A 26,822-nucleotide genomic window follows, 5' to 3' on the forward strand; every position below is an offset into this window, starting at 1 on the left:
GCCTCTGGGGACCAGCACTGATAAATCACACCTTTCAGTTTGCCGTGAACATCTTCACTTTCGCAGCTGACAGGGCAAACCACGGCCCCGGCACGGCGCTGGATTGCGGGACAGCGGCGACCCCCGGAGCCCGGGCACCTCCCGGCCCTGCCGTACACAGCGCGGGGCTCCCTGATTCCAGTGCCGGGGGGTTTGCCGGGTGGGGAGCGCCGAGCGGGACCGGGCTGTGCCCCCGAGGCGTTCACGGGAGCCGCCGGAGCCGCCCGCAGTGCCCGTGGCTCAGCGCCCCGTGTCCCGCAGGCACCAGCCCATCGCCCCCGGGCCCGGCCGCGATTGGGGAATATCGGCACAGAGAACACGGCTTGGCTAAAACCAGCTCCTCCCCGGAGCGGCTGAGGCACCAAGTAAGAAGAAACCACAACCAGTTAGCAAGAGAGCACAAAATCCAGGCGATTACAGAAAAGCTCTGGACATGGCTGTGAATCCAACGGCCGCAACAGCATCCCCAAGCTATTAGGAGAAAAATCAAGATGTGGGCAGAACTAGATTGGCCATAGGTGAAAAATGGCTCAATTATTTCTAGTGCCAGAACCACAGAAGGACACTTCCCTCTGTTCCTGATCCACAACCTCCCCCTAATTAGCAGAGCTCGCAGAGAGAAAAATGCTCCGAGCTCCAGAAGGAGCTGCAGCGAGGAACACAAGGTGCCACACACACCTGGGTGTGCTGTGTGAGCTGGGCCGGGGCACCAACAGCACCGGGCACAGCTCCAAGGGCCATCAGAGAGCTGTGGGAGGGGGTTTTGCCCTCTGCAAAGCAGTCGGGCTCCGCGGTGGTGAGGACTGTCCTGGCTCTGACAGACACGTCCTGCTCCTGCTGCTGTGCCCACCCCAGGCGGCCTGATGTCCTTGTCCGTCTGGATGCCACGGCACAGGGGAACAGCCTGCAGGAGCAGGGGACTCGAGGAAGAAACAGGGATCCCTGAGGTCAGAGTCAAGAATTGCTGAGCCTGGAGAGGCACTGAGTGCGCTGGAGGAGCAGGGCTGACCTGTGAGAGCAGAGCTCGGAGCAGAACCCAGAGCCCAGCTCTCTGTGGGGCTGTGTGGAGGACAGGGATAATCACAGGCATTTGCTTCCCAGGGTCTCCACTCTGCTATTCGCAGGGATCTTTTAAAAACTACCAATGCATAAAACAAACAAAAAAAGTTACCAGGAAGCCCTGTCCCCTCCCTGCCAAAGTTCGGAACATGCTGTCATCAAGAAAAATGATGCTGGCAAGAGAGAAACCCGCTGGGGTTGCTGGCAATTTCCCAGGCTCCAGCCCCGATGAGTGTTTATCAATAATTTCAGGATCTGGCTGTCGCAGGCGCTGACGGGAGCGCGGGCAGCGAGTGTCAGCACAGCCACGGGCGGGAGCGCCGGGCAGGGAAATCAATTAACACTCGGCAGGAGCGGGGATTTGCCGGCATTACAGGGAAAGGGCTGTTGGCTTGGCTGCAGCACGGAACGCCGGAACGGCGCTCGCTGACACCGAGGCAGGTCCCGAGCCGGGCTGAGCGCGGCCCAGGCAGAGCCGGGGATGCTCAGGGCCGGTTCCCGTGGGATGGGGAATAAGGGAGCAGCAGCGCTGTGTGTGCCCAGCTGCCTCAGCCCGGCCCTGGCTGCGGCTCAGAGCTCCCAGGCTCCAGCCCCGCTTCCCAGCGCCTGCCCCCAGGAGCCTCACCACCCTCCTGGGGAAGTTCTGTCCAATACCTGACCCAAACCCGCTCTCTTCCAGCTCCAAGCCGCTCCCCCTTGTCAGAAGGAAACAGAAGCAAAAGCCCAAGGGCACCACAAGCCTTTGCCCAGGACAGCAGAGACCCGCTGAGCCTCTCCAGATGGGATGACTCCAGGGGCTCCTAACGTTCCATACCCCTTCTTCAGGACCTGCCTGTCCTGTGCCCACACAGGACGTGTCTCTCGGCGCCCCGTGGCCCAGGCTGGCCTCCCCAGAACCAGCCAACCCCCTGCTGGAGGGAATTTTGTTCCAAGCATCTGTCCCAGCAACCTAGTGAGCACCAGAGTGGGAGTGCTCATTCTGCACTCTCTCTGCCAAGCTTCAGCTGTCCCTTCTGAAAGGAACATGTTAAAATTAATATTAATACTCTGCACCATCAGACCTTCTCCCGTATCTCTGCTCTCTCCCAAAGCACTTTCCCTGCCTGTCCCATGCCCAGCAGCCAGGTGATTCCTCAGGCAGGGCCTGTACTGCTGGGTGCTCCTGAGCACAGCCCTGCTGTGGCCCTAATGGATTGGTGACACTGTTACATTTATGGGTATTTCAGGAGAAAGAAAAAGGCCACTGGGTGTTCATATGTTCTTGTTGTAATATTTAAGAGAAGCCATTTGAGAGCACAGGAGAAACAGTGTCTGCTCCCAAAAGGAGGGAAAATAATGGAGGGGAATATTTGCAAAAAGCTCAGTTAAGTAAATATTTTATGCCAAATAATGTTATGGCTTTTGAATGATGCATGCAAGAGAGTTGAAAGGAGGCGAGGCACGGAGCAAGGAGCATGTGGTGAGCGTGGAGGTGTCGCTGAGGGGAGAACACAGAGCCTTGGGCCTCTCACCCTGGCAGCGCTGTGCCACCTGCGGGAACCACACAGGAGAAAATCAGCCCTGCATCGGAGCAGGGAGCAAAGCACGGGCAGGGAGCAGGCAGAGGCACTGCCCGGGCCCAGGAGGAAGAGGCAGGCAGGGAGAGCAGGAAAAAGGGCAGCCAGGGTCGTGGCATGGGGAGGAGAGCAGGGCCAGCACGGAGAAGGGTTTCTCTGGGCAGAGGAATTCTCCTCCCGGCAGGCGCAGGCTGAGCAGCTGGCACGAGGGAAGCACAGAGAGGAGTAAAATGCCATTAAGTGTAATAAGAAATGTACTTAATCAATGAGCTCTGCAGCTGGGGATCAATGGCAGGCAGACACAGGCATTAGCTGAGCAAGCTGAGGAAGAGCCGCAGGCCCAGGTGGAGCGGTCGATGCCGGGATTAACCAAGCTGCAGAGGAAGGGTCCAGGTGCAGAGCAGCCACAGGGCTGACCCCGCTCTGCTCCACAGGGCTCAGACCCCGCCGAGGAGCAGAGAGAGGAGCCCAGGCCATGAGCCGCTGAGGAGCTGCAGGCTGAGCCCTGGGAACCACCAGGAGGATTCTGTAGCAGTGACCAGTGAAGGGGACAGGACCCCTCATCATCATCCAGGGCTGCAGAGAGCAAGAGACAGAGTTCTCCTCCCTGCTCCCATCCTGCTGACTCTCTGCTCACCTTGAGTGCCGGCCAGATCGCCCCCCAAGGACCCGCGCAGGGGAGGAGCAGTTCACCCTCCCGCCGAGGGGCTGCAGCAGCCCAGGTAAGCAGAGCCGCTGCTGAGTCAGGGTTTGCCCAGGGCCCAGCCCTGAGCGGTGCCCCGGGTCCCCTCCCGGCCTGGAGCCACCTGGCCCCGCACGGGGCTCCCTCGAGGGAAAGTCTTGATTTTCAACCCATGAGCAAATTTAGCGCTGGGGAAGGCAGACAGCGAGCGGACAACCTCTGGGGTTCTGACAACGCTGCCAGGGACTCAGCCTTGGAGATGAGACCCCCCCGGGCTCCATCAGACCCCGCCGCTCCTCCAGCCAGCCCGACCCCAGTGCTGAACGCCAGCTCCGTGCTCCAAAGCTGCCGCCCTCAGTCCTGGCCCCTGCTGCTCCCTTCCCACACTCGCCAAACCCTGATGGCCAGAGCCCCATCACCCCGAGCCAGCATGAGCAGGCACGGGGGCAGAGCTGGCTCAGAGCGTTCCAGCCCGGGGCGGTGCTCGAGGCAGAGCTTCAGAGCACGCCTGGGAGGGGAAGGGAAGGAGCTGTGCCCCGAGATCCCTGCCGGGGTGGGCTCCCTTCTACTAGTGGGGTGAAATCCCAACCCTGATCCCGGGAGGTGCTCACGGCCCTCCTGTTGCTCTGGACATGGGCTCCATCCCCGGCTCCATCCCCGGCTCCATCCCCGGCTCCATTCCCTGCTCCATCCCCGGCTCCATCCCTGCCTCCATCCCCGGCTCCATCCCTGCTCCATCCCCGGCTCCATCTCCGGCTCCATCCCGGCCCCATCCCTGCCTCCATCCCCGGCTCCATCCCTGCCTCCATCCCGGCTCCATCCCTGCTCCATCCCCGGCTCCATCCCCGGCTCCATCCCCGGCTCCATCCCGGCTCCATCCCGGCTCCCCCCGGCCCCGCCGCTCCCGAGACCCCCGGCCTCCCCCGCCGCGGCCGCGCAGCGCCCCCTGCCGGTCCGGACGTGCTGGGGGGTCGGGGGTCCCTCCCGGGGTCCCTCCGAGCCCCCCGCCCCGTGGCCCCGCGGTCCCGGCCCGTAGCTGGCTCCTCGCCGAGTGCCGCGGGGGCTGCCCGACCCTTCCCTGCCGGGGCTGAGGGAAAGGGGCCATTTCGAGGGTCTCTTCACTCACCCCCAGGCTGGAGAGTGAGCCCAGCTCCGGGGACGGACCTGCCGGGACACCCACAGCTCCCACATCGGCTCCCACCACGGCAGCAGCTTCTCGGGGTAAGGCTCACACTCCTGCCTGCTGGTACCGACAGCCGGGTCCTGCCCGAAGAGCCCCCCACAGCCCTCAGAGCTCCTTTTCCCACCTCCTTCCTCTTTCCCAGGCTTTCCAAGCGGCTTGGCTGGAGCACCTCCCTGCCTCCATCTGCTCCAGGGCTCGGGCCAAGTCCAGGGCTGCTCCCGGCTCCACACACCACCGTGGCAGTGCTGCCCTGCTCCTTGGGGCACACCCACCACACCACACACCTGCCCAGGTGCATCCCACCCCCGACAGCTCCACACAACCCCCCAGTCACCCAGAGCCCCACAGCTACAGAATTCCTGGTTCTGCTCATGGGGCAGCACTAAGCTTTACCCACACAGCCCTGGCACAGAGCTTTTGGTAACACTGAGGAGCTGATCCAGGCCCTGGTGCTCAGCAGCCCCAGCACTGCCTGTGCACCCACACGCCACAGGGAGCTGCAGGTTTGCCCACGGGGTGCTCAGCACATCACTTTTTCTGAAGGCTGGACACAGGCTGGGACGCCAAGCAGGACAGCCTCGCTGGCAGGAGATTTCTCTGGGCTCACTTTGTCTATTTTTAGCCCCTTCATCAGCCTTCACAGAGCTAATTGGTGCACGAGTGCAGGACAGTGTCAGCCCCAGCAGGTCTTTGCAAGCACAGCCCTGACAGCTCGCCGTGCCCCTGGAGCTTCCTGCCTGTTCTCAGGAGTTTCCAAGGATGCAGGATTGTGCTGCCAGCATGGAGCTGGTGCTCCAGAGGATGCTGAGCAGGGACATGGTGGGCCCAGAGCAGCCACGGCCCCCTGGGCACATCTGCACAGGGAACCAGCTCCTGGGGCGTTGTCAGTGCAAAATCAGCCCTCTCAGCTGGAAAGTCCCCAGGCAGAGTGGCCAAAGGTGATGTTCTTTATCTGTGCCTCCTGCTCCTCAGATACCGCTATCAAAATGTCCCTGGAGACACTCCTGACATCAAATATTCCTCAGAGATTAGTGCAGAGCTTCCTTCTGGCTCGTCTCTTCCTTCCCGGAGGAGCGATGAACACGATACCTTATCAGGACCTTCCCCACGCTGTTAGCAGGGGCTCAGGGACTTGCTGACCCACCTCAGAACACCACGCTGAATGTTTAGGACTCTCCCTGAGCTTGGCAAGTGATAACATCTTTATCGTGAGCCCTTTAAACCCTCAGTGCTGCCAGGAGGCTCTGTCCTCACTGAAGGACAATATCGAACCCAGGGCAGACATGCAGAAGAAAACAAGTTCCTCGAGTAAACATCAGTGCTGGGCTGGCAGAGAGGCACACAGAGCTGAGAGAGGGCACTGCTGGGCTGACAGACACAAGTGCTGGGGTGCCATTAGTTCAGCACCCACTCCATGCCCTCTGTTAACAGGAGGGTTGGCTCAGGGCTTTGATCACAGGGCTGGGGGCTCAGGGCAGGATCCACCCCAGCATTTCCACTACCTGCAAACGCCTAAGGCTGCACTCCCAACTGCTGTGAGCCCTGGGGTCCCTGGTGGGATCACTTGGACCTCTTGCATTATCCTATGTCACACCAAGGAAATGCCCCCTGCCAAACCAGTCCAGACGGGAACACTTGAGATGCTCAGGACTGTGAAGAGGCTGTCATTCCATCCAGCACGAACAAACCCATGTGCCTAAGACTTGTCTACCCAGCTCAGTCTTGGGGAGAAACATCAAGGAATGACCCCAGAGAGGGCTGGGAAAAGCAGGTGGAGACAACCTCTGCTTGGTGAGGAGATGGTGGCAGGCAATTAGGAAGCAAAGCACCAAAGAATAGATCTGCAACCTGAGCAGAAGGAGATCAGCAAAGACATAAAGGTTGTGAGTTCAGAGCTCAGGGAACCAAGGCAACCTCTCTTATATAACCCTACAAAAGCCTTAAACTCACTTTTTCTCAGAAACGAGCTGTCAGCAATGATTAAACCCCAGAGAAGCCATAAACCAGCAGATATTGATACGGTGGGATGCTGATATGGCAGAGCTCAGCAGTACACGAGTGGATGAGGGTCACCTGTGGGGAGCAGCAGAGCACAGTGGGACCTGGGCTAATGGGACATGGGCTTCAGAGCTGGGCTCACCCTCAGGAGCATCTCCAGGGGTTGATGCATGATCAGGATCCAAGAAAGAGCCTCTTCCTCCTCCAGTGTGCAGCTCAGCAAAGCCACACTGGAAAACCATGGGTTAATCCGAGCTCCTCCCTGAGCGTCTGAGCCTCCATCTCAAGTGGACAAACAGTTTTGGGGCGTGAGCTGCCCTCTGAGGCTGAACTGCTGAGCACAGAGCAGGGCACCTCGAGCCAGGAGTGGGGAAAGGACACCACGATGAGCTGAGACGGATGGGGAGCTGTGCAGGCGGGTTCCCACCAGCCCAGGAACCTCCCTGCCCACACACACCAAAACAGCACTGCTGAGGGAAGACGCAGATTTGGTGTTTGACCCAAAGGAACTTTAACATAATCTACTGCAGAGAGACAAACAAGGGACACTTTTTCTGATACCAAATGCTGGCCAAAGCCACACACCCGATGAGCAACTGCAAGATTAGATAAGGACCGAACTTAGTTCCCATCCTGCACGTATTAATGAGAGCTCCTTGGACACCTGGGCTGGGACACCATTCCAGTTCAAGGGCATGAAGATGCTCCTGTCACTAGGGCTCCTCTTTGCTGCCCTGTCCTTAGGAAGATGTGCCCCCCTGCAACTGCAGCAGGCGTCCAACCGCAGCAAACTGCTCCTGGTGTCCTTCGATGGCTTTCGGTGGAACTACGACCAGGATGTGGACACTCCCAACCTGGACACCATGGCTGTCGACGGGGTGAAGGCCAAGTACATGACTCCTGCCTTTGTCACCCTCACCAGTCCGTGCCACTTCACGCTGCTGACCGGTGAGTGCCGCGGCCAGGGGCCACTGGAGCTGCCCAGGGGCTGGGGAAGGGCAAAGTCAAGGCTTTGGGTCAGAGACAGACACGAGGCCAGGAGGAACCCAGAGCCAGCAGCACAGGGAGCTTTAGAGCAGGCAAGGCAAGAGATGCAGAAATGGTAGATTTAAACCAGATACAAGCAATTTCTGCCATGTGAGGGTGGTGAGGGCACAGATTTCCCAGATTGCCCCATCCTGGGAAATGTCCGAGGCCAGGCTGGACAGGGCTTGGAGCCAGCCTGGTCTGGTGGAAGGTGTCCCTGCCCACAGCAGAGAGGTGAAATGGGACGGTTTTTAAGGTCCCTCCCAACTCAAACCATTCCGGGATTCCATGAACTGAACCTGTATTTATCAAAGGTAAATAGCACCAGACCAACTCAATAACCTCCTTTGATAAGATAAATTATTTTTTAAACGAGGGAGATGCTCTAAATTTAATCTTTCTGGACTTCAGTAGTGCATTTGATACAGTGCCACATGGGAAATCATTAGTTAAGATGGAGAAGATGAGGATTAGTTCAAAATCTGTAATGTGGAGAAGTGAGAGGCTACGGGAAGAGGACAGAGTGGATGCTGAGAGGAGATTGTCAAGCTGGAGGGAGGGCACCAGGGGAATTCCTGAAAAATCGATTTTGGAGCCAATCTTATTTAAGATTTTAATTAATAACCTTGGCATAAAAAGAGTGGAGCATGCTAATGAAATCTGCTGATGGGCAAAAGCAGGGAGGCAGCGTCGATACGGGGGAGGATGGCGAGATCATGCAGAAGGGAACTGCGCAGTCTTTGGGACCAGAATAACAAAAATAGCACAAGATGCAAGAGTCAAAGTGCATCTCTCCCTTCTAAGGGGAACTCCTGCTCACCGACCTCGCAGACTGTGAGCAACAGCAGTGAAACAGCAGCACGTGATTAGATAAAAACTAGGGTAATAGGAACCTGCCCGTGCCCCGAGGGCAGCAACAACTGCAGGTGGTGCCAGTGCCTGGCTGGGTCCAGGTGAGACCCACCAGACACCAACTAACCCACATGGGGAGCAGCACTCCCCCATCACCTCCTGCCCGGGGACCCCACTGGGAAGAGGGGAAGGGTAGAAAGGGCCAAAGAGGAAGGGGAGGCCAAAGGTCCCCTCTCCCCAAAGGCAATCCTACACCCAGTTTGGGAGTGAGACCCCCCCAGCACAGCCTGGCTCACCCCCTCCCCTCATCTCTCCCACAGGGCGGTACCTGGAGAACCACGGGGTGGTCCACAACATGTGGTTTAACACCAAGACAGGTGTGAAACTGCCCTACTACACCACACAAGGCATCAGCAGCTGGTGGGACAACGGCAGCCTCCCCATCTGGATCACTGCCCAGAGACAGGCAAGTGTGGCCCCTCCTGTCACGCACAGACCCTGCACAGAGCCATCCAACCTGCCATCCTCCAGGAAAAGCTCCAGGCAAGCCGCGATCCCTAGTGGCTGTGAGTTCCCAGCCTGCCTGTGAACGTCAGCCTAATTAGACCAGCAAAAAACTGAAATCCCCAGACACCGGCAGGAATAATTATGATCATTCTACTAAAAATAGCAAAAAAATAATAGATGCGTTTCAGCTTTATTAAGACATTAATAAAGCAGGTTATCTTGTTCCTGTTTAAAGAAGCCTCAGCCAGTTCCTCAGGGAACATCCTGAGCCTGGGAGCTCCACACACCCCGAGGCACATCCAGGGCAGTGGTTAGGGGCCACTCCCCTTTCCCCTGGGAACTGCAGCAAGCCCAGCAGGCTTTGGATCTGGCTTTGAGGCAGGACATGAAACCCAGCCCCAGACCTTTGCTCGCATTTACCTGCTAAACTGGCTCCTCTGACTTCAGTAAAGCACACCTTCATGTCTTGATGGTCAGGAGAGTCAGAGGGTCCATGCAAGGTGCAAAGTTTTACTGGTGCTGAAACACAGCGAAGAACAAGGTGCAAGGGCAGTGCTTTCAATCAATCGCTTTTAATTGGCAATGAGCAAGAAAACCTCATTAGAGGCAGAGGTAGACATTGGGGACTGAATGAACTAATCGCGTTAGGAGGTGGCTGCACTGACAGATGGAAGGATGCTGCTGAGAGAGTTCAGGTGAGTTTATGGAATGCCTCCACTCACAGGGTTTGAAGACAGGCTCTATCCACTTCCCTGGAACCAAAGCGAAATACCAAGGGGAAGAAGTGTACAAGAAGTTGGTGGAACCCGCATTGTTCAACTACAGCAACGAAATCAACTGGAGGCAGAGCATCGACACCGTCATGGAATGGTTCACAGTGGAGAACCTCGACTTCATCACGCTCTACTTTGGGGAGCCCGACTCCTCAGGACACAAGTATGGCCCTGAGTCCACACAGAGGAAAAACATGATCAAGCAGGTGGACAGAACCGTGGGATACTTGAGGCAGCGTATCCAGGAAAGCGGCCTGGAGTCAAACCTCAACCTTATCATCACATCTGACCACGGCATGGAGACCGTCATAAAAACCGACGAGATCCACCTCCGCACCGTCAGCAACTTCACCTTCAAAGACCTCGACTTTGAACTCTTAGATTATGGACCAAGTGGACTCCTGGTGCCAAAAGAAGGGAAATTAGAGCATGTGTACTCAGTCCTGAAAAATGCCCACCCAAAGCTGCACGTTTACAAAAAGGAAGAGTTTCCAAAGAGATTCCACTACGCCAACCATTCCCGGATCACCCCACTTCTGTTATACAGCGATCCAGGCTACGTGATCCATGGGGTAAGGTGTATGCTCAGGCATATCCTACTGTCCTGTGGGATGTGCCCCTCACTCCTCTCCCTCTCACAGCCCCACAGCACCCACCCAGCTTTAGCCCTTTGTGCTAATTGGTCACAGAGTTACACACACATTTGAATTCCAGCTCTTTTTGTAATAACCTTCTCTGCTATTGAGAACAGAAAGTATCCAGAAACCTTGGAGTAGGAGTTGCATGAATGCAGAATATCCATTGCAGGATCCTCTCCTAGCCTGACTTAAGGGAAGGCCCAGCACCAAGGGCAACAGGCAGCTTCCCACTGCAAGCTCCTCAGGACAAGAAAATTCGGATGTGCTGATGTTTAGGGAGGGAACTTGCAGGATGTAATTACTTGAGAGTGGTGTCTGCAGGCACCTCCAGCTTCTGCAGGGTTTAACACTGACAGATCAACTTCCCAAACTGAAAGGAACCAAGCAGGCCATCAAACCCTGCAGCTGCAGAATGTGGTGGGAGAGGTGGGGGCGTGCGGGGCAGAGGGGTGGGGTGCTCACATTGCTGCTCTCCCCTCCAGAGGTACAAGGTCCAGTTCAATAAAGGGGAACACGGCTTCGACAACGAGGCCATGAACATGAAAACCATCTTCCGTGCCGTGGGACCGGCCTTCAAGAAGGGGCTGGAGGTGGAGCCCTTTGAAAGCGTCAATGTCTATGCCCTGCTCTGCGAGCTGCTGGGCATCACCCCCGAGCCCCACGATGGCTCCCTGGAGGCCACCAAATCCATGCTGCGTGAGCCCGGCGACAACGGCGACGGCAACGGTGACGGCAGCAGCGATGGCAATGGCGACGGCAATGGCGACGGCAATGGCAACGGCAGTGGCGATGGCAATGGCAGCGGCGATGGCAATGGCAACGGCAGTGGCGATGGCAACGGCGACGGCAATGGCGATGGCAATGGCGACGGCAATGGCAACGGCAGTGGCGATGGCAACGGCGATGGCAACGGCAGTGGCGATGGCAATGGCGATGGCAACAGCGACAGCAACGGCAACAACAACGGCAGCAATGGTGAGCAGTGGGAGACGGTAGGCAGCGGGAGTGGCAGCAGGCACCAGTGGAGGGGCCTCAGGAGCGGCAGGGGGCACCGGGAGCGCCCCGGGAGCGGCAATGGGCACCGGCAGCGGCAGTGGGAGCCGGGAGCGCCCCGGGAACGGCAGTGGGCACCGGCAGCGGCAGTGGGCACCGGGAGCGCCCCGGGAACGGCAGTGGGCACCGGGAGCGGCAATGGGCACCGGGAGCGCCCCGGGAGCGGCAATGGGCACCGGCAGCGGCAGTGGGCACCGGGAGCGCCCCGGGAACGGCAGTGGGCACCGGGAGCGGCAGTGGGCACCGGGAGCGCCCCGGGAACGGCAGTGGGCACCGGGAGCGGCAATGGGCACCGGGAGCGCCCCGGGAGCGGCAGTGGGCACCGGGAGCGCCCCGGGAGCGGCAGTGGGCACCGGGAGCGGCAGTGGGCACCGGGAGTGGCAGTGGGCACCAGGAGCGGCAGTGGGCACCGGGAGCGCCCCGGGAACGGCAGTGGGCACCGGGAGCGGCAGTGGGCGCCGGGAGCGCCCTGGGAACGGCAATGGGCACCGGCAGCGGCAGTGGGCACCGGGAGCGCCCCGGGAGCGGCAGTGGGCACCGGCAGCGGCAGTGGGCGCCGGGAGAGCCCCGGGAACGGCAGTGGGCACCGGCAGCGGCAGTGGGCGCCGGGAGCGCCCCGGGAACGGCAGTGGGCACCGGCAGCGCTCCGCTCCGGCGGGATTCCCGCGGGAACAGCGACACCTGGCGGCCGCCGCCGCTCCCGCCCCCGCCGCCGCTCGGGCCCCCGGCACCGCGCAGGAGCTGCTCCCGGCCGGGTGGAGGGAGCAGAATGGGTGGCAGGAGGTGACAGTCACCCGTCCCACGGCCACCCCCGGCGCAGGGCTGGCACTTACCCCTCTCTCGGCACGGCAGGTTCGGGTCCTTCCCTCCACGCCGCCAAGAAGATGCCGCTGATGCTGGGGCTCGCTGTTGTTCTGGGATGCTGGAGAGGAGTTTTCTGACCGCCATCAGGTAACCGACCCCAGGGACCCCCAGAAGGATTCTTACCCAGGAAGGGTAAGAAGGAATCCTTACCCGTTTGGGCCTGGTCTCCCTGGGTGTGGGGCCCCCAAAACCGCTCCCTGGGGACACAGCAGGGGCTTCACACCTCAGACAGGACTCTGCCTGCCCCGGGTCAGCGCTGACACCCTCCAGGGCATGGGCTGGGCAGAAGAGAAGGGATGGGCACTCTCTTGGACCCTGCCCCTGCCCCCTGTCCTGTCCCCTCTGCCCCCGTGTGCAGCCACGTCTGGACCTGGCAGGAGCAGCCACAAAGGGTGAATCCTTCACTGTTGGTGGCTCTGCACATGGCTCTGTGGGGCTGCAAAACCAGAGCTTGTCACTTGCCTTCACAGTGCAAATTTGGCCAGAGAACCACCAGAACAAGTAACTCCTGATCCAATTCCCTGGCACTTCCAGCACCTTCCAGAGACCTGAAACGAGCACCAGCAGCACCGTCCTCTCCTGCCCTGGCAGCCCCCAAGCTCCAGGCAACTCTACCAGAGCACACGGCGAAATGGGGAGACATGTGGCTCACAAAGACAGCCAGTCCCAGGCTCAGGGAACCGGACAGAATTCCCAAACCTCTATAAATTACTGACCCACGCTCCTCTGGCATGACTGAGTCCCCAGGGGAAGTGTCCCCCAGCTTTGGGGTGACACCAGGGTGCCCAGCTGTGGAAGGTGGCACTGATGTCCAGCCTGACACCGTCACCCCATGTTTGCATCAGACCAAATGCAGGAGACAGAACAGCTCCACGGTGGGTTTGGAGCAGAGACAGCTGATCCATACTGAGTATCTCTCCTAATTAAAACTTTGTTCCGAGCCTGCTGGGAGCCTCCTGGGACAGGCTCCAGGCCCCACGCGAGGTGGACACGCCCAGCCTGGACCTGCCAAGGACACAGAGAGGTCCTGATCCCCTTCGGGGCCACAGTGCAGGGCTGACCACGGCACACCCAGCCCGGAAGGTTCAGAAACCTCCCAAAGTCAATCAGCGCTTCCAGCTCCTGCCCCAAAAGCCCTGGGTGCCCTCAGCACCATCCTCCTTGTATTCTTGCACTTTGTTGCTGTGGACAGAACTGGGAAATGTCACCTCCACACCCCTGAGCAGCAAACCTGCAGCCAGGGTGGGCCTGGCTACACTGCTCCATGGCAGAACTGCTGAGACCTGCCCCAGCTGCAGCCGAGTCAGCTCCCGGGAGCTCTGGGAGGAGGGACATTGATGCATTTTGGAGAGACAGGGAATGTGGCAGGGCCAGGGCCAGGACCTCCCAGCCCCCAGCAAACATCCCTGAGCCAGGGGCTGGCAGAGCCTGGGCCACTTGTGCCAGGCTCCCGGATCAATCCACAGCAGGGCTGAGGCAAAAGCCCCTGAACAAATCCAAACCTCCCTCTGCAGGAAGCAGCCCAGGGTCCTTCAGCCAGGCTGGGGTTTAGGGGACAGGGAGCAAGACACCTCCTGTCCAGCAGCCCCCATCCCAACTCTTCCAGCGTGGCATTCCTGCACCCCCAGACCCCTCCCAGATGCTGTGGTGCCTTTCCCCAACCCTGTGCCTCATCTCAGGGGCTCGATAAACATCTGTTGCCATAGAGACTCGCTCACTGCATCGGCTTCACCCAACGAGATGAAACAAGAGCCGCACCCTCAGAAAAACAGGAAGAAAATGTTTGGCTTGAAACTGTGCTGGGGTGGGGGTCAGGGCAGCAGCAGCAGCAGGGAGGCTCTGAAAGGGGAGTGTGGCCAGTGCTGTGCGCACCATTGAAATTGATATTAATGATAAGAGTGCACAGAAACCTTCCCAGTTCTCCTGCTGGTGACCTTGGGCCTTCCCGTGCAGCTCAGCACAGCCGTGCACATTCTACAGCTCTGGAGGGAAGTTGGTGTTCCTGGAGATCCTGGCAGAGCCTGCAGAGCTCAGAACCCACTGGTACCAGGCTCTGACTGTTCTCATGCCCAGGGTGCCCACAGGTACAGAGCAGGATCACAAACCCATGGAATGGTTTGGGTTGGAAGGGACCTCACAGCCCACCCAGTGCCACCCGTGCCATGGCAGGGACACCTCCCACTGTCCCAGGCTGCTCTAAACCTCAGTGTCCAACCTGGCCTTGGGCACTGCCAGGGGTCCAGGGGCAGCCACAGCTGCTCTGGGCAGCCTGTGCCAGCCCTGCCCACCTCACAGGGAAGGATTTCCCCCTAACATTTAACCTAAATATCTTCTCTCTGAAGATTAAAACCATTCCCTGTCCTATCACTCTCTGCCCATTTAAAATGTCATTCTCCCTCTTTTTCATAAGCATTTAAGTACTGAGAAGCCACAGTGCTCCTAGGGCTGGTCCCAGGCTGGTTCCCAGACCCACAGAGGAGCATGAACATGAAAACTATCACATGAACACTACAAACCATTGAGTCTGTGTGACTGACCTCCTGACACAAATCCTCATCTGAGAGCTGATTTCTCCTCAGCTGGGAGCAGGAACTGAGTTCCTGACTCAACCACCAGCATTTGGGTGAGACAGAGCTCTGCCAGAAAACTCCAGGGCGAGGAAGGGACCACCCTGGAGAAAGGCTGAACCCTGACATATCCCTGCAAGAAGGTTTCCATTGCCCTTCAGTCACAGGGTTTGCCATGAGACACACCTGAGTACGGCCATTCCCACTCGGGGTGGCCCGATGCAGAGCGCTGGACGCGGTACTCGATGCAGCCACATTTCCAGCACGGATTATCCTCCGAGCCCTGCGCTCCTGAGCACGTGGGAGCTGACGGATTCCCCTCCCTGGCCCCAAACCTGGTCCTGTTCCTCCATCCCCTTGTACCCATCTCCCGCGGCCTCCGACCCTGCCGGTGTCCCGGTGCAGTCCCGGTGTCCCGGTGCAGTCCCGGTGTCCCGGTGCAATCCCGGTGTCCCGGTGCAGTCCCGGTGTCCCGGTGCAGTACCGGCAGCCGGCGGCCGAGGGCTCCCGAGCCGCGCTCAGCTCCCGGCATCCCCGAGCTCCCGGCGCGGGCGGGGGAAGCGGCTCACGGTAAAACCCCGGCCCGGAGCATCGCCTCAAAGCCGCGGAGCCCGCAGCCACCAGCCCCTCGCCCAGCCCGCTGCCCCGGGGCCACCCAGTGCCCCGGTGGCTCCTCCAGGGAGGGATCTGCTCGGGATCCCGAGGGACAAAGCCTGGGAACCGCCCGCGGCTGCCCCGGCACCCACCGCAGCTCTGGCTGCACCACAAGGCGCAGGGATGCTCCAAGGGGTGCCCTGGAGATCCACGTCACAGCCCGAAATGTCACCATCACAATCCCCTCTCCTGTCCCTGACGACGCGCCCCGGCCTGAGGGATGGATGCTGCGATGTCCCAGAGAGATGAGGCGGATCGTGCCCGCTGTGCGGGCGAGTTTTAACCCCACAGACACAGAACCTAAACCGGCTCCTGCTCCCCCGCGCAGGGGCCATCTCCAGCCCAGCCTCTCCCGAGGCAAACCCCAAACTGTCGAATTTTGCACAAATCCTTTGAGCCTTTCCCAGCTCTTCCCGTTGCTCCTCACACCTCATGCACTGGCAATGTGGGACATTTTCACCCAATATTTCCCGATGACAGAGGCCAAAGCCCTGCCTGGGTCTGCCCGCTCCCCGCATCTCCTCCCGCCCTCCCATCCCCACGTAATTCATTCCCCACCGCCCCCCTCCCCGGCCCGGGGGTCACGCAACACGGAGAGCCCCGCTGTGTATTGCATCCCAATTTGCCATGCATTTCCACACCATTTGCTTCCTTTTCTTTTTCCTGCACTGGGAAGCTGCTCGCTGCCCAGGGGTCCCCACCACTCCGGGATGGGAACATAACAACAAACATACAAGGACACGTATTTATTTATGGCACACGGTGTGTGGGGACGCTTCTGCTTCCCAAAATGCCCGGTCTGGGGGTGGCACGTGCCCCTCTGACTCCCGCACAGGCCCACAGGAGCCAGGCACGACGTGGTCCCTGGCCACCCCATCCTGGAAGCTGCTCAGCTCCATTCCCGACCGCAGTACCCAAATGATATGCAGATCTCTGTGCTTTGATTGGCTGATGCCCTGGGAAAAACAGCCACCATTTGCCCAGAGCAAACATGGCCACCATGGCCCGGCTGTTCCCCGGGCTGGCCGCAGCCTCACCCTCCGCAGGCAGGGCCACCCCTGCCATGGGCCATCCGGGGCACCCCTGAAATGCACCTCCCTGGGGGGGCTCCGGCCCCAAAACAGAGCCAAGGGGCCCTGTGGGAACACCCAGAGCCTTGACCCCCACCCTGCACCTCCCAGGGCAGGGCTCCTTGTTCCCCAAGGCTCTGGACAGCAGCCACATCCCTCACTCGGCCCGACAGGATGGGCAGCAAGCACAGAGCCCACAGCAGCTCAGGGTGAGCAGCACCAGCTCCCAGTAACCCCCTGGGTACAGAACACAGATTCCCAGTGCAGGGACCAGCACGGCCGTTTTCCCCTCAGCAGGCCAAGAGGACTCAGTTCCCCATCTCTCGACACTAAACCCCGCTTCAGCCTGACAGCGCCTGCTGCAGACATAACACAGGAGGCACGGCATTCCTGGCATGCCTGGTGTACTTGGGAAAAGCTACAAAATCATGTTCCATCAGATTAATTCGGGGGTCTGGCTCTCATTTTTAAGATGACAAGTTTTCATGGTGATCGGTGAATTTGTTGGTTCCACTGTCACTTTGCTGGGTGGGAGCGTGAGGCCAGGTCATTCAGTGCGTGTTCCTGAGTTTCTCCAGAAAGGTGAAGTCCCTTGTTGGGGACGGGAAACACTGAATTCCTCAAAAAGGCACTCACAGGTGGAGCCACAGCTTTGGCAGCAGCAGGGAGGCACCTTGTTCTACCCCAGCCAGCAGCCCCAGCTGGGGCAGCCCCTGCGGCAGCCCAGCAATGCCCGGGGAAGCTCCAGGGCTGGGATGGTCTCCTCTGGCTGACCAAGCAAAAACAGGACATCCCACAGGCCCTGGGGATACCCACTCTGCCAGGGGTAAAGAGCATGGAGCCTACAGCAGTCCAGGGACTGCCCAGGACCAGGTTTTAGTAAAACCCTGGGAGGAAAAAGGAGATTTCCAGCCCAGGGAGCAGCACAGTCCTTTTCAGCCTCAGCAGGAACATGTGGCACGGGGGCTGAGCAGCAATGAGGGATCATTCAGAGTCCCCACAAGGGAGCAAGGACAATGCTGATGGCACACCCCACAAACGCTGTGATCCCTAAATACCAAGGGCTGCTCCACCTTCTGAGCCCCAGCCCCTCACCAGCTCAGCAGAGCGGATGGAGCCTCTCCACTCACACGGCCTTCCCTTCTCGGCCCCGGGAAGGAACAGCGACCCCAGCCCCGCATCCTCGTGGGGAACACAGGAACAGCAGCACTGAGGGGCAGCCGGGAGAGGAGCTCAGCCAGCATCACCCAAATCAGGGCTCATTCCCAGCAGGGTTCACCTCTCCGAGCCGAATCCCTGCAGCCCCCCGGCCGCTCAGCCCCTGGGCTGCACCCACACACCGTGGTGGCTGTGCACGGCCCGGGCACGCAGCCACGGCAGGTCACACGGGCCTTTTTCTAAAATCTAAGAGGTGCCGCACACAAAGAGCCGAGCTGGCAGAAGGTAAATGAACTCGGACAAAAAGTGCGGCGCTGTGTTACAATTCTGTGTCACCTTCGACTAAAAAAAATGCTCCTACAGCTCTTCCCATCAGCGAACGGCCACGGTAATTGTCAGAGAAAACAATGAAAGGTGACAGCGCCCGAGCCAGGACAAGCCCCTGGCATGGACCCAGCGGCACCCCAGGCACGTCCTCACCCCGCAGCGCCCGAGTCGGTCCCGTTCCGTGACAAAGCGGCCGGGTTCTCCTCCCCTCGTACCGAGGGTCCCCCGTGCTGACATTCCCCCCGCAGCGGGGACAGCCCAACGCGCCCGGCTGCGGCTCCAAACGCTTCTCTAAACCCGGCGTGACCAAACCCGGCACGGCCAAACCCGGCACGGCTAAACCCGGCATCGCTTACCGGAGACGGCAGTGCCCGGGGTGCGGGCGAGGCCCCACGCAGGACACCCCATGGCCCGTCCGGCTCCGGCTCAGTCCCTGCACGCCGCGGGCACCCAGGCGCCGGGGCGACGGCAATTCATATCCCTGCGGCTCCCGCACGGTTAACGGCAGGCTCCGGGCCCGCCGAGGAGAACTCCCTGAGGTGCTGACTCATCTTCTTCCATGCCTGTAAAGCACCATATTTCATCCTTCCACGCCCACAGCGCACAACCGCCGTGCAGCAGCAGCTCCTCACGCAGCCCTGCACGCCTCGGTGCGTGCGGGGCCGCCGCACCCCCGGTAGTGCGGCTCGGCAGGGATGGTGGGCCGGGCGGTACCGAGCTGCGAGCCGGCACCGCCAGAGGGTCACAACCGGTCCACCCCCACACCCCGGGAAATCTTTTATTCTGTTATTATCAGCTGTTTTAGAACTAAAACGTGCCGGTGCTGCTGCCGCCTGGATCCCGCCCGGCGGGGACCGGAGCTGGCTGCCCCAGCCCCGGGGTGCTTTGTCCCCAGCAGAGACCCCGGGCGGGGGACTCGGAGCCCGGGTCCTGGCAGCAGGAACCCCTCGCGGGGTCGGAGCGGGGGGGATCCCCCGCGGGGCCGGCCGGGGAAGCCCCCTGCGCCGCCCGGGGAAACAAAGCCCCGGGCCGGGCCACCCCATTGTCCCCGCTCCGGCCGGGCAGCGGCCGCCCCCGCGCGGGAGGAAGAGGAGGGGTCGCACACAGACAATGCCTCCCCCCACCCCCCACGCCGGATCGCCCCGCCCCCCGCTCCCCATTGGCCGGCGGGGAATTTGGGGACCCCCACCCCGCCCCTCCGCCGTATTGTGCCGGGGGGCGCGCGTGGATCTGGGGGGGTCGGAGCGCGCGCGGCCGCCGTCGGGGGCGCGCCCGGGGGCTCCCCTTGTGTGTGAGTGCGCGGGGGCGTGCGCGGGGCCGGGGCCATGGAGGAGCTGAGCAGCGTGGGAGAGCAGGTCTTCGCCGCCGAGTGCATCCTCAGCAAGCGGCTCCGCAAGGTGGGACCCGCCGGCCCCGCGGCCCCCGGCCCCGCGCCCCCCGGCCCCGCTAACGCGCCTCTCTCTCCCCGTCTCTCTCCGCAGGGCAAGCTGGAGTACCTGGTCAAGTGGCGAGGCTGGTCCTCCAAGTGAGCGGGGCGGTGCGGGGCGCGGTGCGGGGCGCGGTGCGGGGCCGCGCGGATGGCGGAAGCACGCGGAGCGGAGCGCGGTGCGGTGCGGGACGCGGGGACCGCCCGCCCGGCCGCTTTTGTTTGGGTCGTGCCGCTCCTTTTGTTTACAAATAAGCGCGGCCGCGGCCGAGCCCTCCCCGCCACCGCGTGGGGCTCCGTCCCCCCCCCGGCTCGGTCCGATCCCCCCGGAGCGGCCGCACCCCCCGGCAGGGCCGGCCCCGCGCCCCTCGGCCGCTCGGCTGAAACCGGAGCTCCCCCGGGATGCGCGGGGCTCGCCTCGCCCCGCGGCGGCGTGGCCGCCCCCTTCCCCATCTCCCTCCCCCGGCCCCTCTCCCCTGCCCGCCCCCCGGCTGTGCCGGCCCCCGGTACGGGCATGCCCCGCTCCGTGCCGGGCCCGGCGGCCCCGGGTGAAGCCCCCGGTGCCGGGGCGGCGGCGGGGGGCCCGGCCCCCTGCACTCACCCGGTCCGTGTCCTCTGTCGCAGGCACAACAGCTGGGAGCCCGAGGAGAACATCCTGGACCCCCGGCTGCTCCTGGCTTTCCAAAAGAAGTGAGCAAACTCTAAATATTTCTAAGCAAACTGTAAAGTCAATTAACTTCTAATTGGCTGCACGTGTGGTGGAAGTTGTTGGAAACAACAGCCTGGAGCTGGCGGGCCCCTTTGTGGCTGGGCCCTTTTGTTTGTTTGTCCCCGGAGTCACCGGCCGGCTCCACCTGAACGGCTGTGCCCCGGCCAGGCAAACTCGGCGGGTTTATGGCCCAGCGGTGCTCTGGGTGCACCAGGGGGACGCAGCAGTGTCCGGCACGGACCTGGGGCTCCCGGTCCCCACTAGGGCTCAGGGACCTTGGCTGTGCTCTGGGGGCGGCCACAGACCCCTGGGGGGAATGGTGCCTGGGCTCGTGAGACATTAAAGCAAACCTGGGGAGGGTGAAGCTTTGGGAGGACGAGGGAAATAATACCTGGGAGACAACCATAGAGAATGGTTTGGATTAGGAGGGATCTTATAGCTCTTCCCCATCCACCCCATCGTTTCCACTATCTCAGGTTGCTCCAAGTCCTGTCCAACCTGGCCTTAGACATTACTATGGTTGGGGCAGCCACAGCTTCTTTGGGCACCCTGTGCCAGGGCCTCATCACCCTCACAGGGAAGGATTTCTTCTTAATACCCCATCCAACCTTGCCCTCAGTCAGTTGGGAGCCGTTCTCTGTGTCCTGTCACTCCAGGCCCTTGTACAAAGTCCCTCTCCAGCTCTCTTGGAGCCTCTTTAAGTCCTGGAAGATGCTCTGAAGTCTCCCTAGAGCCTTGTCTGGGCTGAACAACCTTCATGGCAGAACAAAATGGTGCCTGTCCTCTGTCAGGTCCACGGCTCCTGCCCGGAGCTGGGCTGAGAGCAGCAATCCTTCCACAGCCCAGGAATCCCTCACGGAGCGCAGGGGTAGCCAGCTGGCTGTGGCAGACATAGTGCTGCCAAGTATTTTGACTTTGTAATAATAAAAATCATTAAGGTTTATGATAGGATTTGATTGTAATTAGTTGCTGGATCCATTTTTTTCAAGAACAGGATCTGGTGTTTAATCAGCTGGATGTGTTACATCCAAACACCATCCCATTTAAACGGAACTAGGAAACGAGTACAGTGAGCTGAAACATCCCTGCACCCAGCCTGGGCCACCATGGGCAGAGCAGGAGGTGCAGGAGAGGTGGAAGGAGTCCAGCAAAGGAGGGGACTCACTGAGCTTCCAGGAATGTTTTTGCTTGTCCCACACTCAGCATGGAAGTTCAGCACAGCAGAGGCATAACCAAAGCAAGGCTTAGCAGGGCTGGGAGCAGATCTTCCCTTTGCCTGATCCCTTTGTGCCAGGCAAATCTCACTGAGAATTGGAAAAGGCGCAGGTTTAGGATGGGTAACACCGTGTGGTCCAGCGCTGACTGCTGGAAGCCGCAGGGATGATGCTGATGCAGACAGGGATGCTCTCTGGTCACCACCTGCCTGCCTCAGTTCCCTTAGGTGTTTTTTTCTTCCCCGTGAACATTGTCCTTAATCCTCGTTTTCTCCAGGGAACACGAAAAGGAAGTGCAGAACAGGAAGAGAGGCAAGAGGCCCCGAGGCAGGCCCAGGAAGAACGTGGTGAGTCCCCAGCAGGGGCTGTGACTGCTCCCCAGGGGCTCTGGCCTTGGAGGGCTCCAGGGGTGGGGGGTGGCCTCGAGCACACAACTCATCCCATCAGCTGACGGAGCCCTGAGGATCAGCTCCACAGAGAGAGAACCTGTGTGTGTCTGAGGCCCCTGGCCACGCCACCCTGGGGGGTTTGAAATGCCCATGACCATTCCTTGGCCATTGCTGTTAACTCTCCCTGTCTCTGCTGCTTGGCAGGAACCAGAGATGCCTGCGAAAACAAAGTCAAGTAGCTCCTCTTCCTCCACATCCTCCTCTTCCTCCTCCTCCGAGGAAGAGGATGAGAGTGATCTGGAGGCAAAGAGAGGTCCCCGCAGCAGAGAGACGCACCCGGTGCCGCAGAAGAAGGCTCAGATCCTGGTGGCCAAGCCCGACATGAAGGACACTTCCAGGAAGAAGCGTGGGAGGAAACCTCTTCCCCCGGAGCAGAAGGCGGCTCGAAGGACAGTGAACCTGACAAAGGTGCTGAAAACGTCCCGGAAGGAGGTGACAGGTGGTGCCAAGCTGGTGGGGAAGCTGCAGCCCCAGCACAGCACACAGGGCTCAGGCATGGCTATGCTGAAGGATCCACCGGGTGCCTTGGCTGGGCTCAGCTCAGGGGGGTCATCAGGGGAAAACCTGCCCAACATGATGAAGAGCGGCTCGGCGAGCCCCAGCCAGGCCATCAGCTGGCAGAGCTCCATCGTGCACTACATGAGCAGGATGTCCCAAAGCCAGGCTGCAGCCGAGAGCTCCGCCCTGGGCAGGCTGGCGCTGAAGGCACAGGCGGCCAGTAAGGGCAGCTTAGGGCTGGACTTGAAAATGAGGAGCCAGAAAGGCTCTGGGGAGCAGGGGCTGAACGTGCAGGGACCCAAAACTGCAAAGGCTTCCGGCAGCAGCGCCGGAGGGGACCAGAAATTGGGGTTTGCTGCCGGAGGCCAAATGCTGCCCAATGGCAGCAAGACGCCCTCGAGCTCCTCTGGGGCCGGCGCTCAGCCAGCCTCCAGCCAGGAGCTGAACCTGCAGGCTCTGAACCTGCAGAGTGTCAAAAACGGGCCCAGCGGGGGCAGCCTCCCCCGGCACCTCTGCGGCTCCCTGGCCAAGGGCTCTGCCGGCAGCACGGCCGGTGCCAAGGGCGGCGCCGCAGGGGCCGGGCTGAACGCTGCCACTGCTCTCCCAGCGGGGGACGGTGGCAAGAGCAAGAAGCAGGCACACCGGGCAGGTGACAGGGACTCGGCCAAAGGTGGCTCAGCTGGCGCTCAAGAGGGACACGCGGCCACGGAGAGCCGCAAACCCTCCGCCCTGTCAGAAGTGAGCACGGGCTCGGACACCAGCTCCGATTCGGACCGGGATTCGGCTTCCCTCCCAGGTGTGGGGCAGAACATGTCTGTTTCCATCCAGACTAGCCAGGACTGGAAGCCCACCCGCAGCCTGATTGAGCATGTCTTTGTCACCGATGTCACCGCTAACCTGATCACAGTGACGGTCAAGGAGTCCCCCACCAGCGTTGGGTTTTTCAACCTGCGGCAATACTGAGCCCAGGAGTGTAAAAGAAGGGAGAGGGCCTTTCAGCCTCATCTTTTCCCAGCTCTTCCATCAGGTTTTTTTTTCTTCAAGTGAACGCAGAGCCCTCGTGAAACCTGCTGGAACTCGTATCTGGAAAGGCTGGACAAATAACGCAGTGAAACCTGCTCCAAACTGCCAGCGGGTCCTGGATTTCCTCCCTGGCCTCTCTCCATCCTCCTCTGGAGCTGTGCCCCATGTGGGGGTGGTCGATGCCATTCTCTGGGAGCGGGGACACGGTGCTGCCAGGGATGTCAGGCTGGCCAGTTTTGAGCCAGGCTTCACTGCACACAGGTCTCTTTGCTTTGAAACAGCAGATGCTGAAGTCTGCAGCTCACTGGCCACAGGAGGTGTGGAGCTGCTGTGGGACAGTCTTACACCTGGGAGAGGACTGGGAGATTCTCTTCTGGGCTTCCTGTGGATCTGTCTATGAGCCATGGGGAACTGCAAGTCAATCCAAATGAGGCAGCTGCTGCTGGGGGTTTTTCAGGGTACACTCAGCCCAGCCACCCCCCTGGGCAAGGTCATTTCCAATGATGGGAAACCCACAACCTTTCTGTTGGGGTTTCCAGCTGATAGGGAAATATTGTTTACATTTTTTTTTAAGGATTTTTTTTTTCCATGAGAGAGGGAAATAACCCCAGTCTCAGATAGGTTTAAGTCCTGGATGCCACTAACAGAACAGGTGGCCGAGGTGCTTTTTTTTTGGAGGGTGTTTTGGAGGTTTTTTTTCTGCTGGAGGAAAGTCCTGCCTTGAGAGGCAGCAGGATCCACCAGCTTCTCTGCAGTGACTTTACTTCCAGAGGAACATGAATTTCTGGGCAGCCCAGGGAGGCCCCACACCACTCCTCTGCCTCATCCTGGCATTGCCAGCATCTCCACCTCCTGCTCAGCAGGTTCCAGGCGCTCACAGGGAGCAAGCTGGGGAATATTTTTGAAGTCTTGTAGAATGTGTGAACCCTTCCAGCAGCAGGTAGGTTGGTGCTGGGACTGCCAGGACACCCAGGACTGCTGCTCCCTGGGTGTGACTCACACTGATCATCCATGGTTTTCTCTAGAATGCTCAGAAGCTGGTCAAGGCCACCTGCATTGGTGGTCTGGAGGGTGGGGAAGGACAGGAGAGGGAGGAGGGCTAAGGCCAGTGGGTACCTCAAGCTGCTGTTCCCAAGGAAGCAGAGCACCTGAGCAGCCATTCACCTTCCCCTGGCCATCCCAGCAGCTGGGGTGCTCCTTTTGGCTCATGATTGCACCCAGTGATGGCTTTTCCACTGCAGTGTTTTCTCTGCTGCAGATTTCTCCTACAAGCCAAAATTAGCAGCAGTTCAGGCAGAGTTTAGTAGCATTTGAGGTCATTTTAGTTCTGCTGATGCTGAGTCCTTTTCTCAGAGGTGATGAGCAGCTGGTGGCTGCACTTCCCCTCTGTGGTTCAGACATCCCTCCACCTGACCAGCAGGTCACTGCTGAGGGGGTCACCAGGTGACAGACCTGGCACCAGGGTAGGCATTTCCCTTTGCCCCAGGCAGGGCCACTCACAGCATCTCCACACGCAGGAGTGTGGATGCAGGGACCAAAGTGGGGGTATTTCTGGCCCCTGACACAGCAGCCCCTCATGGCCATGCTGCTGGCTGCCTGTGGGGTCGTTCTCAGGTGATGCCAAAACGTCACAGTCTGTGCAGTTTACCTTCTACTGTAACTGTGCCAAACGAGCTCCAAGGAAGCCCTGGCCAGCAGCAAGCCCGGGCAGGGTCTGTGCTGTGCTGGGGGTACGAGTGCTTTGGGAGAAGAGCCGAGGGATCTGGGAGCGTGGCGGTGCCGCTCTCACCCACACGCCAAATGTTTGCTACTTGGCCTTTGCCAATCCAAACTGATCAACAATGTGCCTTTCGGACCGTCCTTATCTCAGCCTTGTCTGTGACACCGGTCCCCACCACAGGTTTGTGCCTATGCAAAGCAGAGTGGTCGCAGGGTCTTGGGGACATGGTGACACCTGTGGGAAGGGGTGTCCTGGTCCCCAGTGGGACACAGAGCTGTCGTGCAGAGCCCTGCTGAGCAATGCCCCCACAGAGGGGGAGCTGGCCTGGCAGGGATGCTCTTGCCTGCAGCAACAGGATGTGTGTGGATTGGTTTCTCCAAGGGGGAGGCAAACATCTGAAGGCCCAAAGGGCGGAGCAGGAGATGAGCTGTGGCAGCAGGTGAAGATCTTGCTGCTCCCTCCAGAGCCACTGTCTTGGCTCCCATGGGTTTCTCCATGCAGGGCCTGGCTCCTGCCTCCTGCTTGGCCAAAGGGGACGTGTATCCCAATCTCCCAGGGCCAGGCAGGCCCCTCCATCACCCACCCTTCCCAGGCATGTCCCCTCCGGCAGCACAGGACTCTGCTGTCACCACTTGCTATTGTGCCTTTTGCTCACCAGCTGGTTCAATTCCAAAGGTCTAACGATGCTGAAAATGATAGTCCAGGATTTTTTTTTTTTCTGGCCATCTCACCCTCCATTTCTTCCCTAGCCCCTTTCTCACTTGGTGTTCTGGGATCTCAGCTCTCCCAGCAGCGCTGGCGGGGCTGAGTGCACAGTTCCCACTGGGGTTTGCCTCCCAAAGACATCCTGTGAGTAGTTCAATGGAGTCTCTGGTGGACAGGGATTGGAAAAACCCCGGTTGGTGCAGACCCTGGTTATGTACCGTTAGGATTCAAGTTCTACCTTTCTTTTTTTTTTTTTTTTTTTTTTTTTTTTTTGAGTTTGCTGCTATGGGTTGGCATGTTCAGCCGGGTGTCAGACAGGCAATTAAAGGTTTGTCACTTGTCATTTTCTAAGGGGTTTCCGATGTGGAAAGTCCTGCGGTATTTGTATAGTGAATGGATATTTTCCCCAGGCATAATCTGGTTAAGCATCCTTGTTGTTTTCCATTGGACTGGAAGAGGTGGCCGATTCAGCCATCATCCCGAGAAACTGAGTCTATTTTTATATATATATTTTGTACCAAAAAAGCCCAGGAGTACACGGAGGGATGGAGACAATTTAGGGGTTTGGTTTGTCTTGAGTTTCTGAGATGCGTGTGAAGGGCTCCAGAGCCAGGAGAGAGGTTTTACTGACAGAAATTTGAGATAGGTGAAAACAAACGATTGTTCTTGTAACTTGTGCCAGTCACTGCTCTGATTTGTACGTTTTAATTAAAGAGAGAGCCAAATCGGTCCTGTATGACACTTACGATTGCTTTAAACTGCAGCTGTTTGTTTGCTTTTATTTTTTGAGAACAAAAGTCGGGGATGTTATTGCCCTGGGAAAGCACGAGTGTTACGGGAGTAGGACCCACGCGGCACCCCGGCCCCTCGCAGCCCCTCGCTCACGTTCCTTGTGCAGTTTTCCCGTGTTCCTGGACACTGACGTTAGCGTAGCCCCCCAGCTCTAGGCTGCTTTTAATTTATTTGCAGGAAAAACACTAGGAAACGGTTACGTCGGGCGGGGGGGTTTGTATAATTTGTCCAACACTTCTTTTTTTAGCATATCAATAAATATTTTTGTAAACTTTTCAGC

The 26,822-nt window shown here is 59.5% G+C and overlaps 3 protein-coding genes across 3 annotated transcripts in view; 2 read left to right on the plus strand and 1 right to left on the minus strand.

The window, feature by feature from the left end:
* RBFOX3 (RNA binding fox-1 homolog 3) overlaps window positions 1–18,568 on the minus strand; it is a 131,226-nt gene extending 112,658 nt beyond the window's left edge. The window contains exon 1 of the mRNA XM_066332235.1: window positions 18,363–18,568. The gene's annotated coding sequence lies outside the window, so the exon portion shown is untranslated. The remainder of the gene's footprint in view (window positions 1–18,362) is intronic.
* Window positions 7,213–12,307, plus strand: ENPP7 (ectonucleotide pyrophosphatase/phosphodiesterase 7). Its single transcript, XM_066331832.1, has 5 exons — window positions 7,213–7,465; window positions 8,716–8,861; window positions 9,627–10,247; window positions 10,796–11,009; window positions 12,219–12,307. Exons 1-5 carry the CDS (start codon window positions 7,213–7,215, stop codon window positions 12,305–12,307), a joined length of 1,323 nt encoding a protein of 440 aa, XP_066187929.1.
* A 748-nt stretch (window positions 18,569–19,316) lies between the features above and the next one.
* CBX2 (chromobox 2) lies at window positions 19,317–23,265 on the plus strand. The gene is made up of 5 exons (XM_066331833.1): window positions 19,317–19,403; window positions 19,488–19,531; window positions 20,057–20,122; window positions 21,633–21,702; window positions 21,949–23,265. The coding sequence occupies exons 1-5, from the start codon at window positions 19,332–19,334 to the stop codon at window positions 23,263–23,265; spliced, it is 1,569 nt and encodes a 522-aa protein (XP_066187930.1). The 5' UTR covers window positions 19,317–19,331.
* Window positions 23,266–26,822: the final 3,557 nt, after the last annotated feature.

Source organism: Sylvia atricapilla, chromosome 18 (genome assembly GCF_009819655.1).
Source record: "Sylvia atricapilla isolate bSylAtr1 chromosome 18, bSylAtr1.pri, whole genome shotgun sequence".
NCBI classification, from domain to species: Eukaryota; Metazoa; Chordata; class Aves; order Passeriformes; family Sylviidae; genus Sylvia; species Sylvia atricapilla.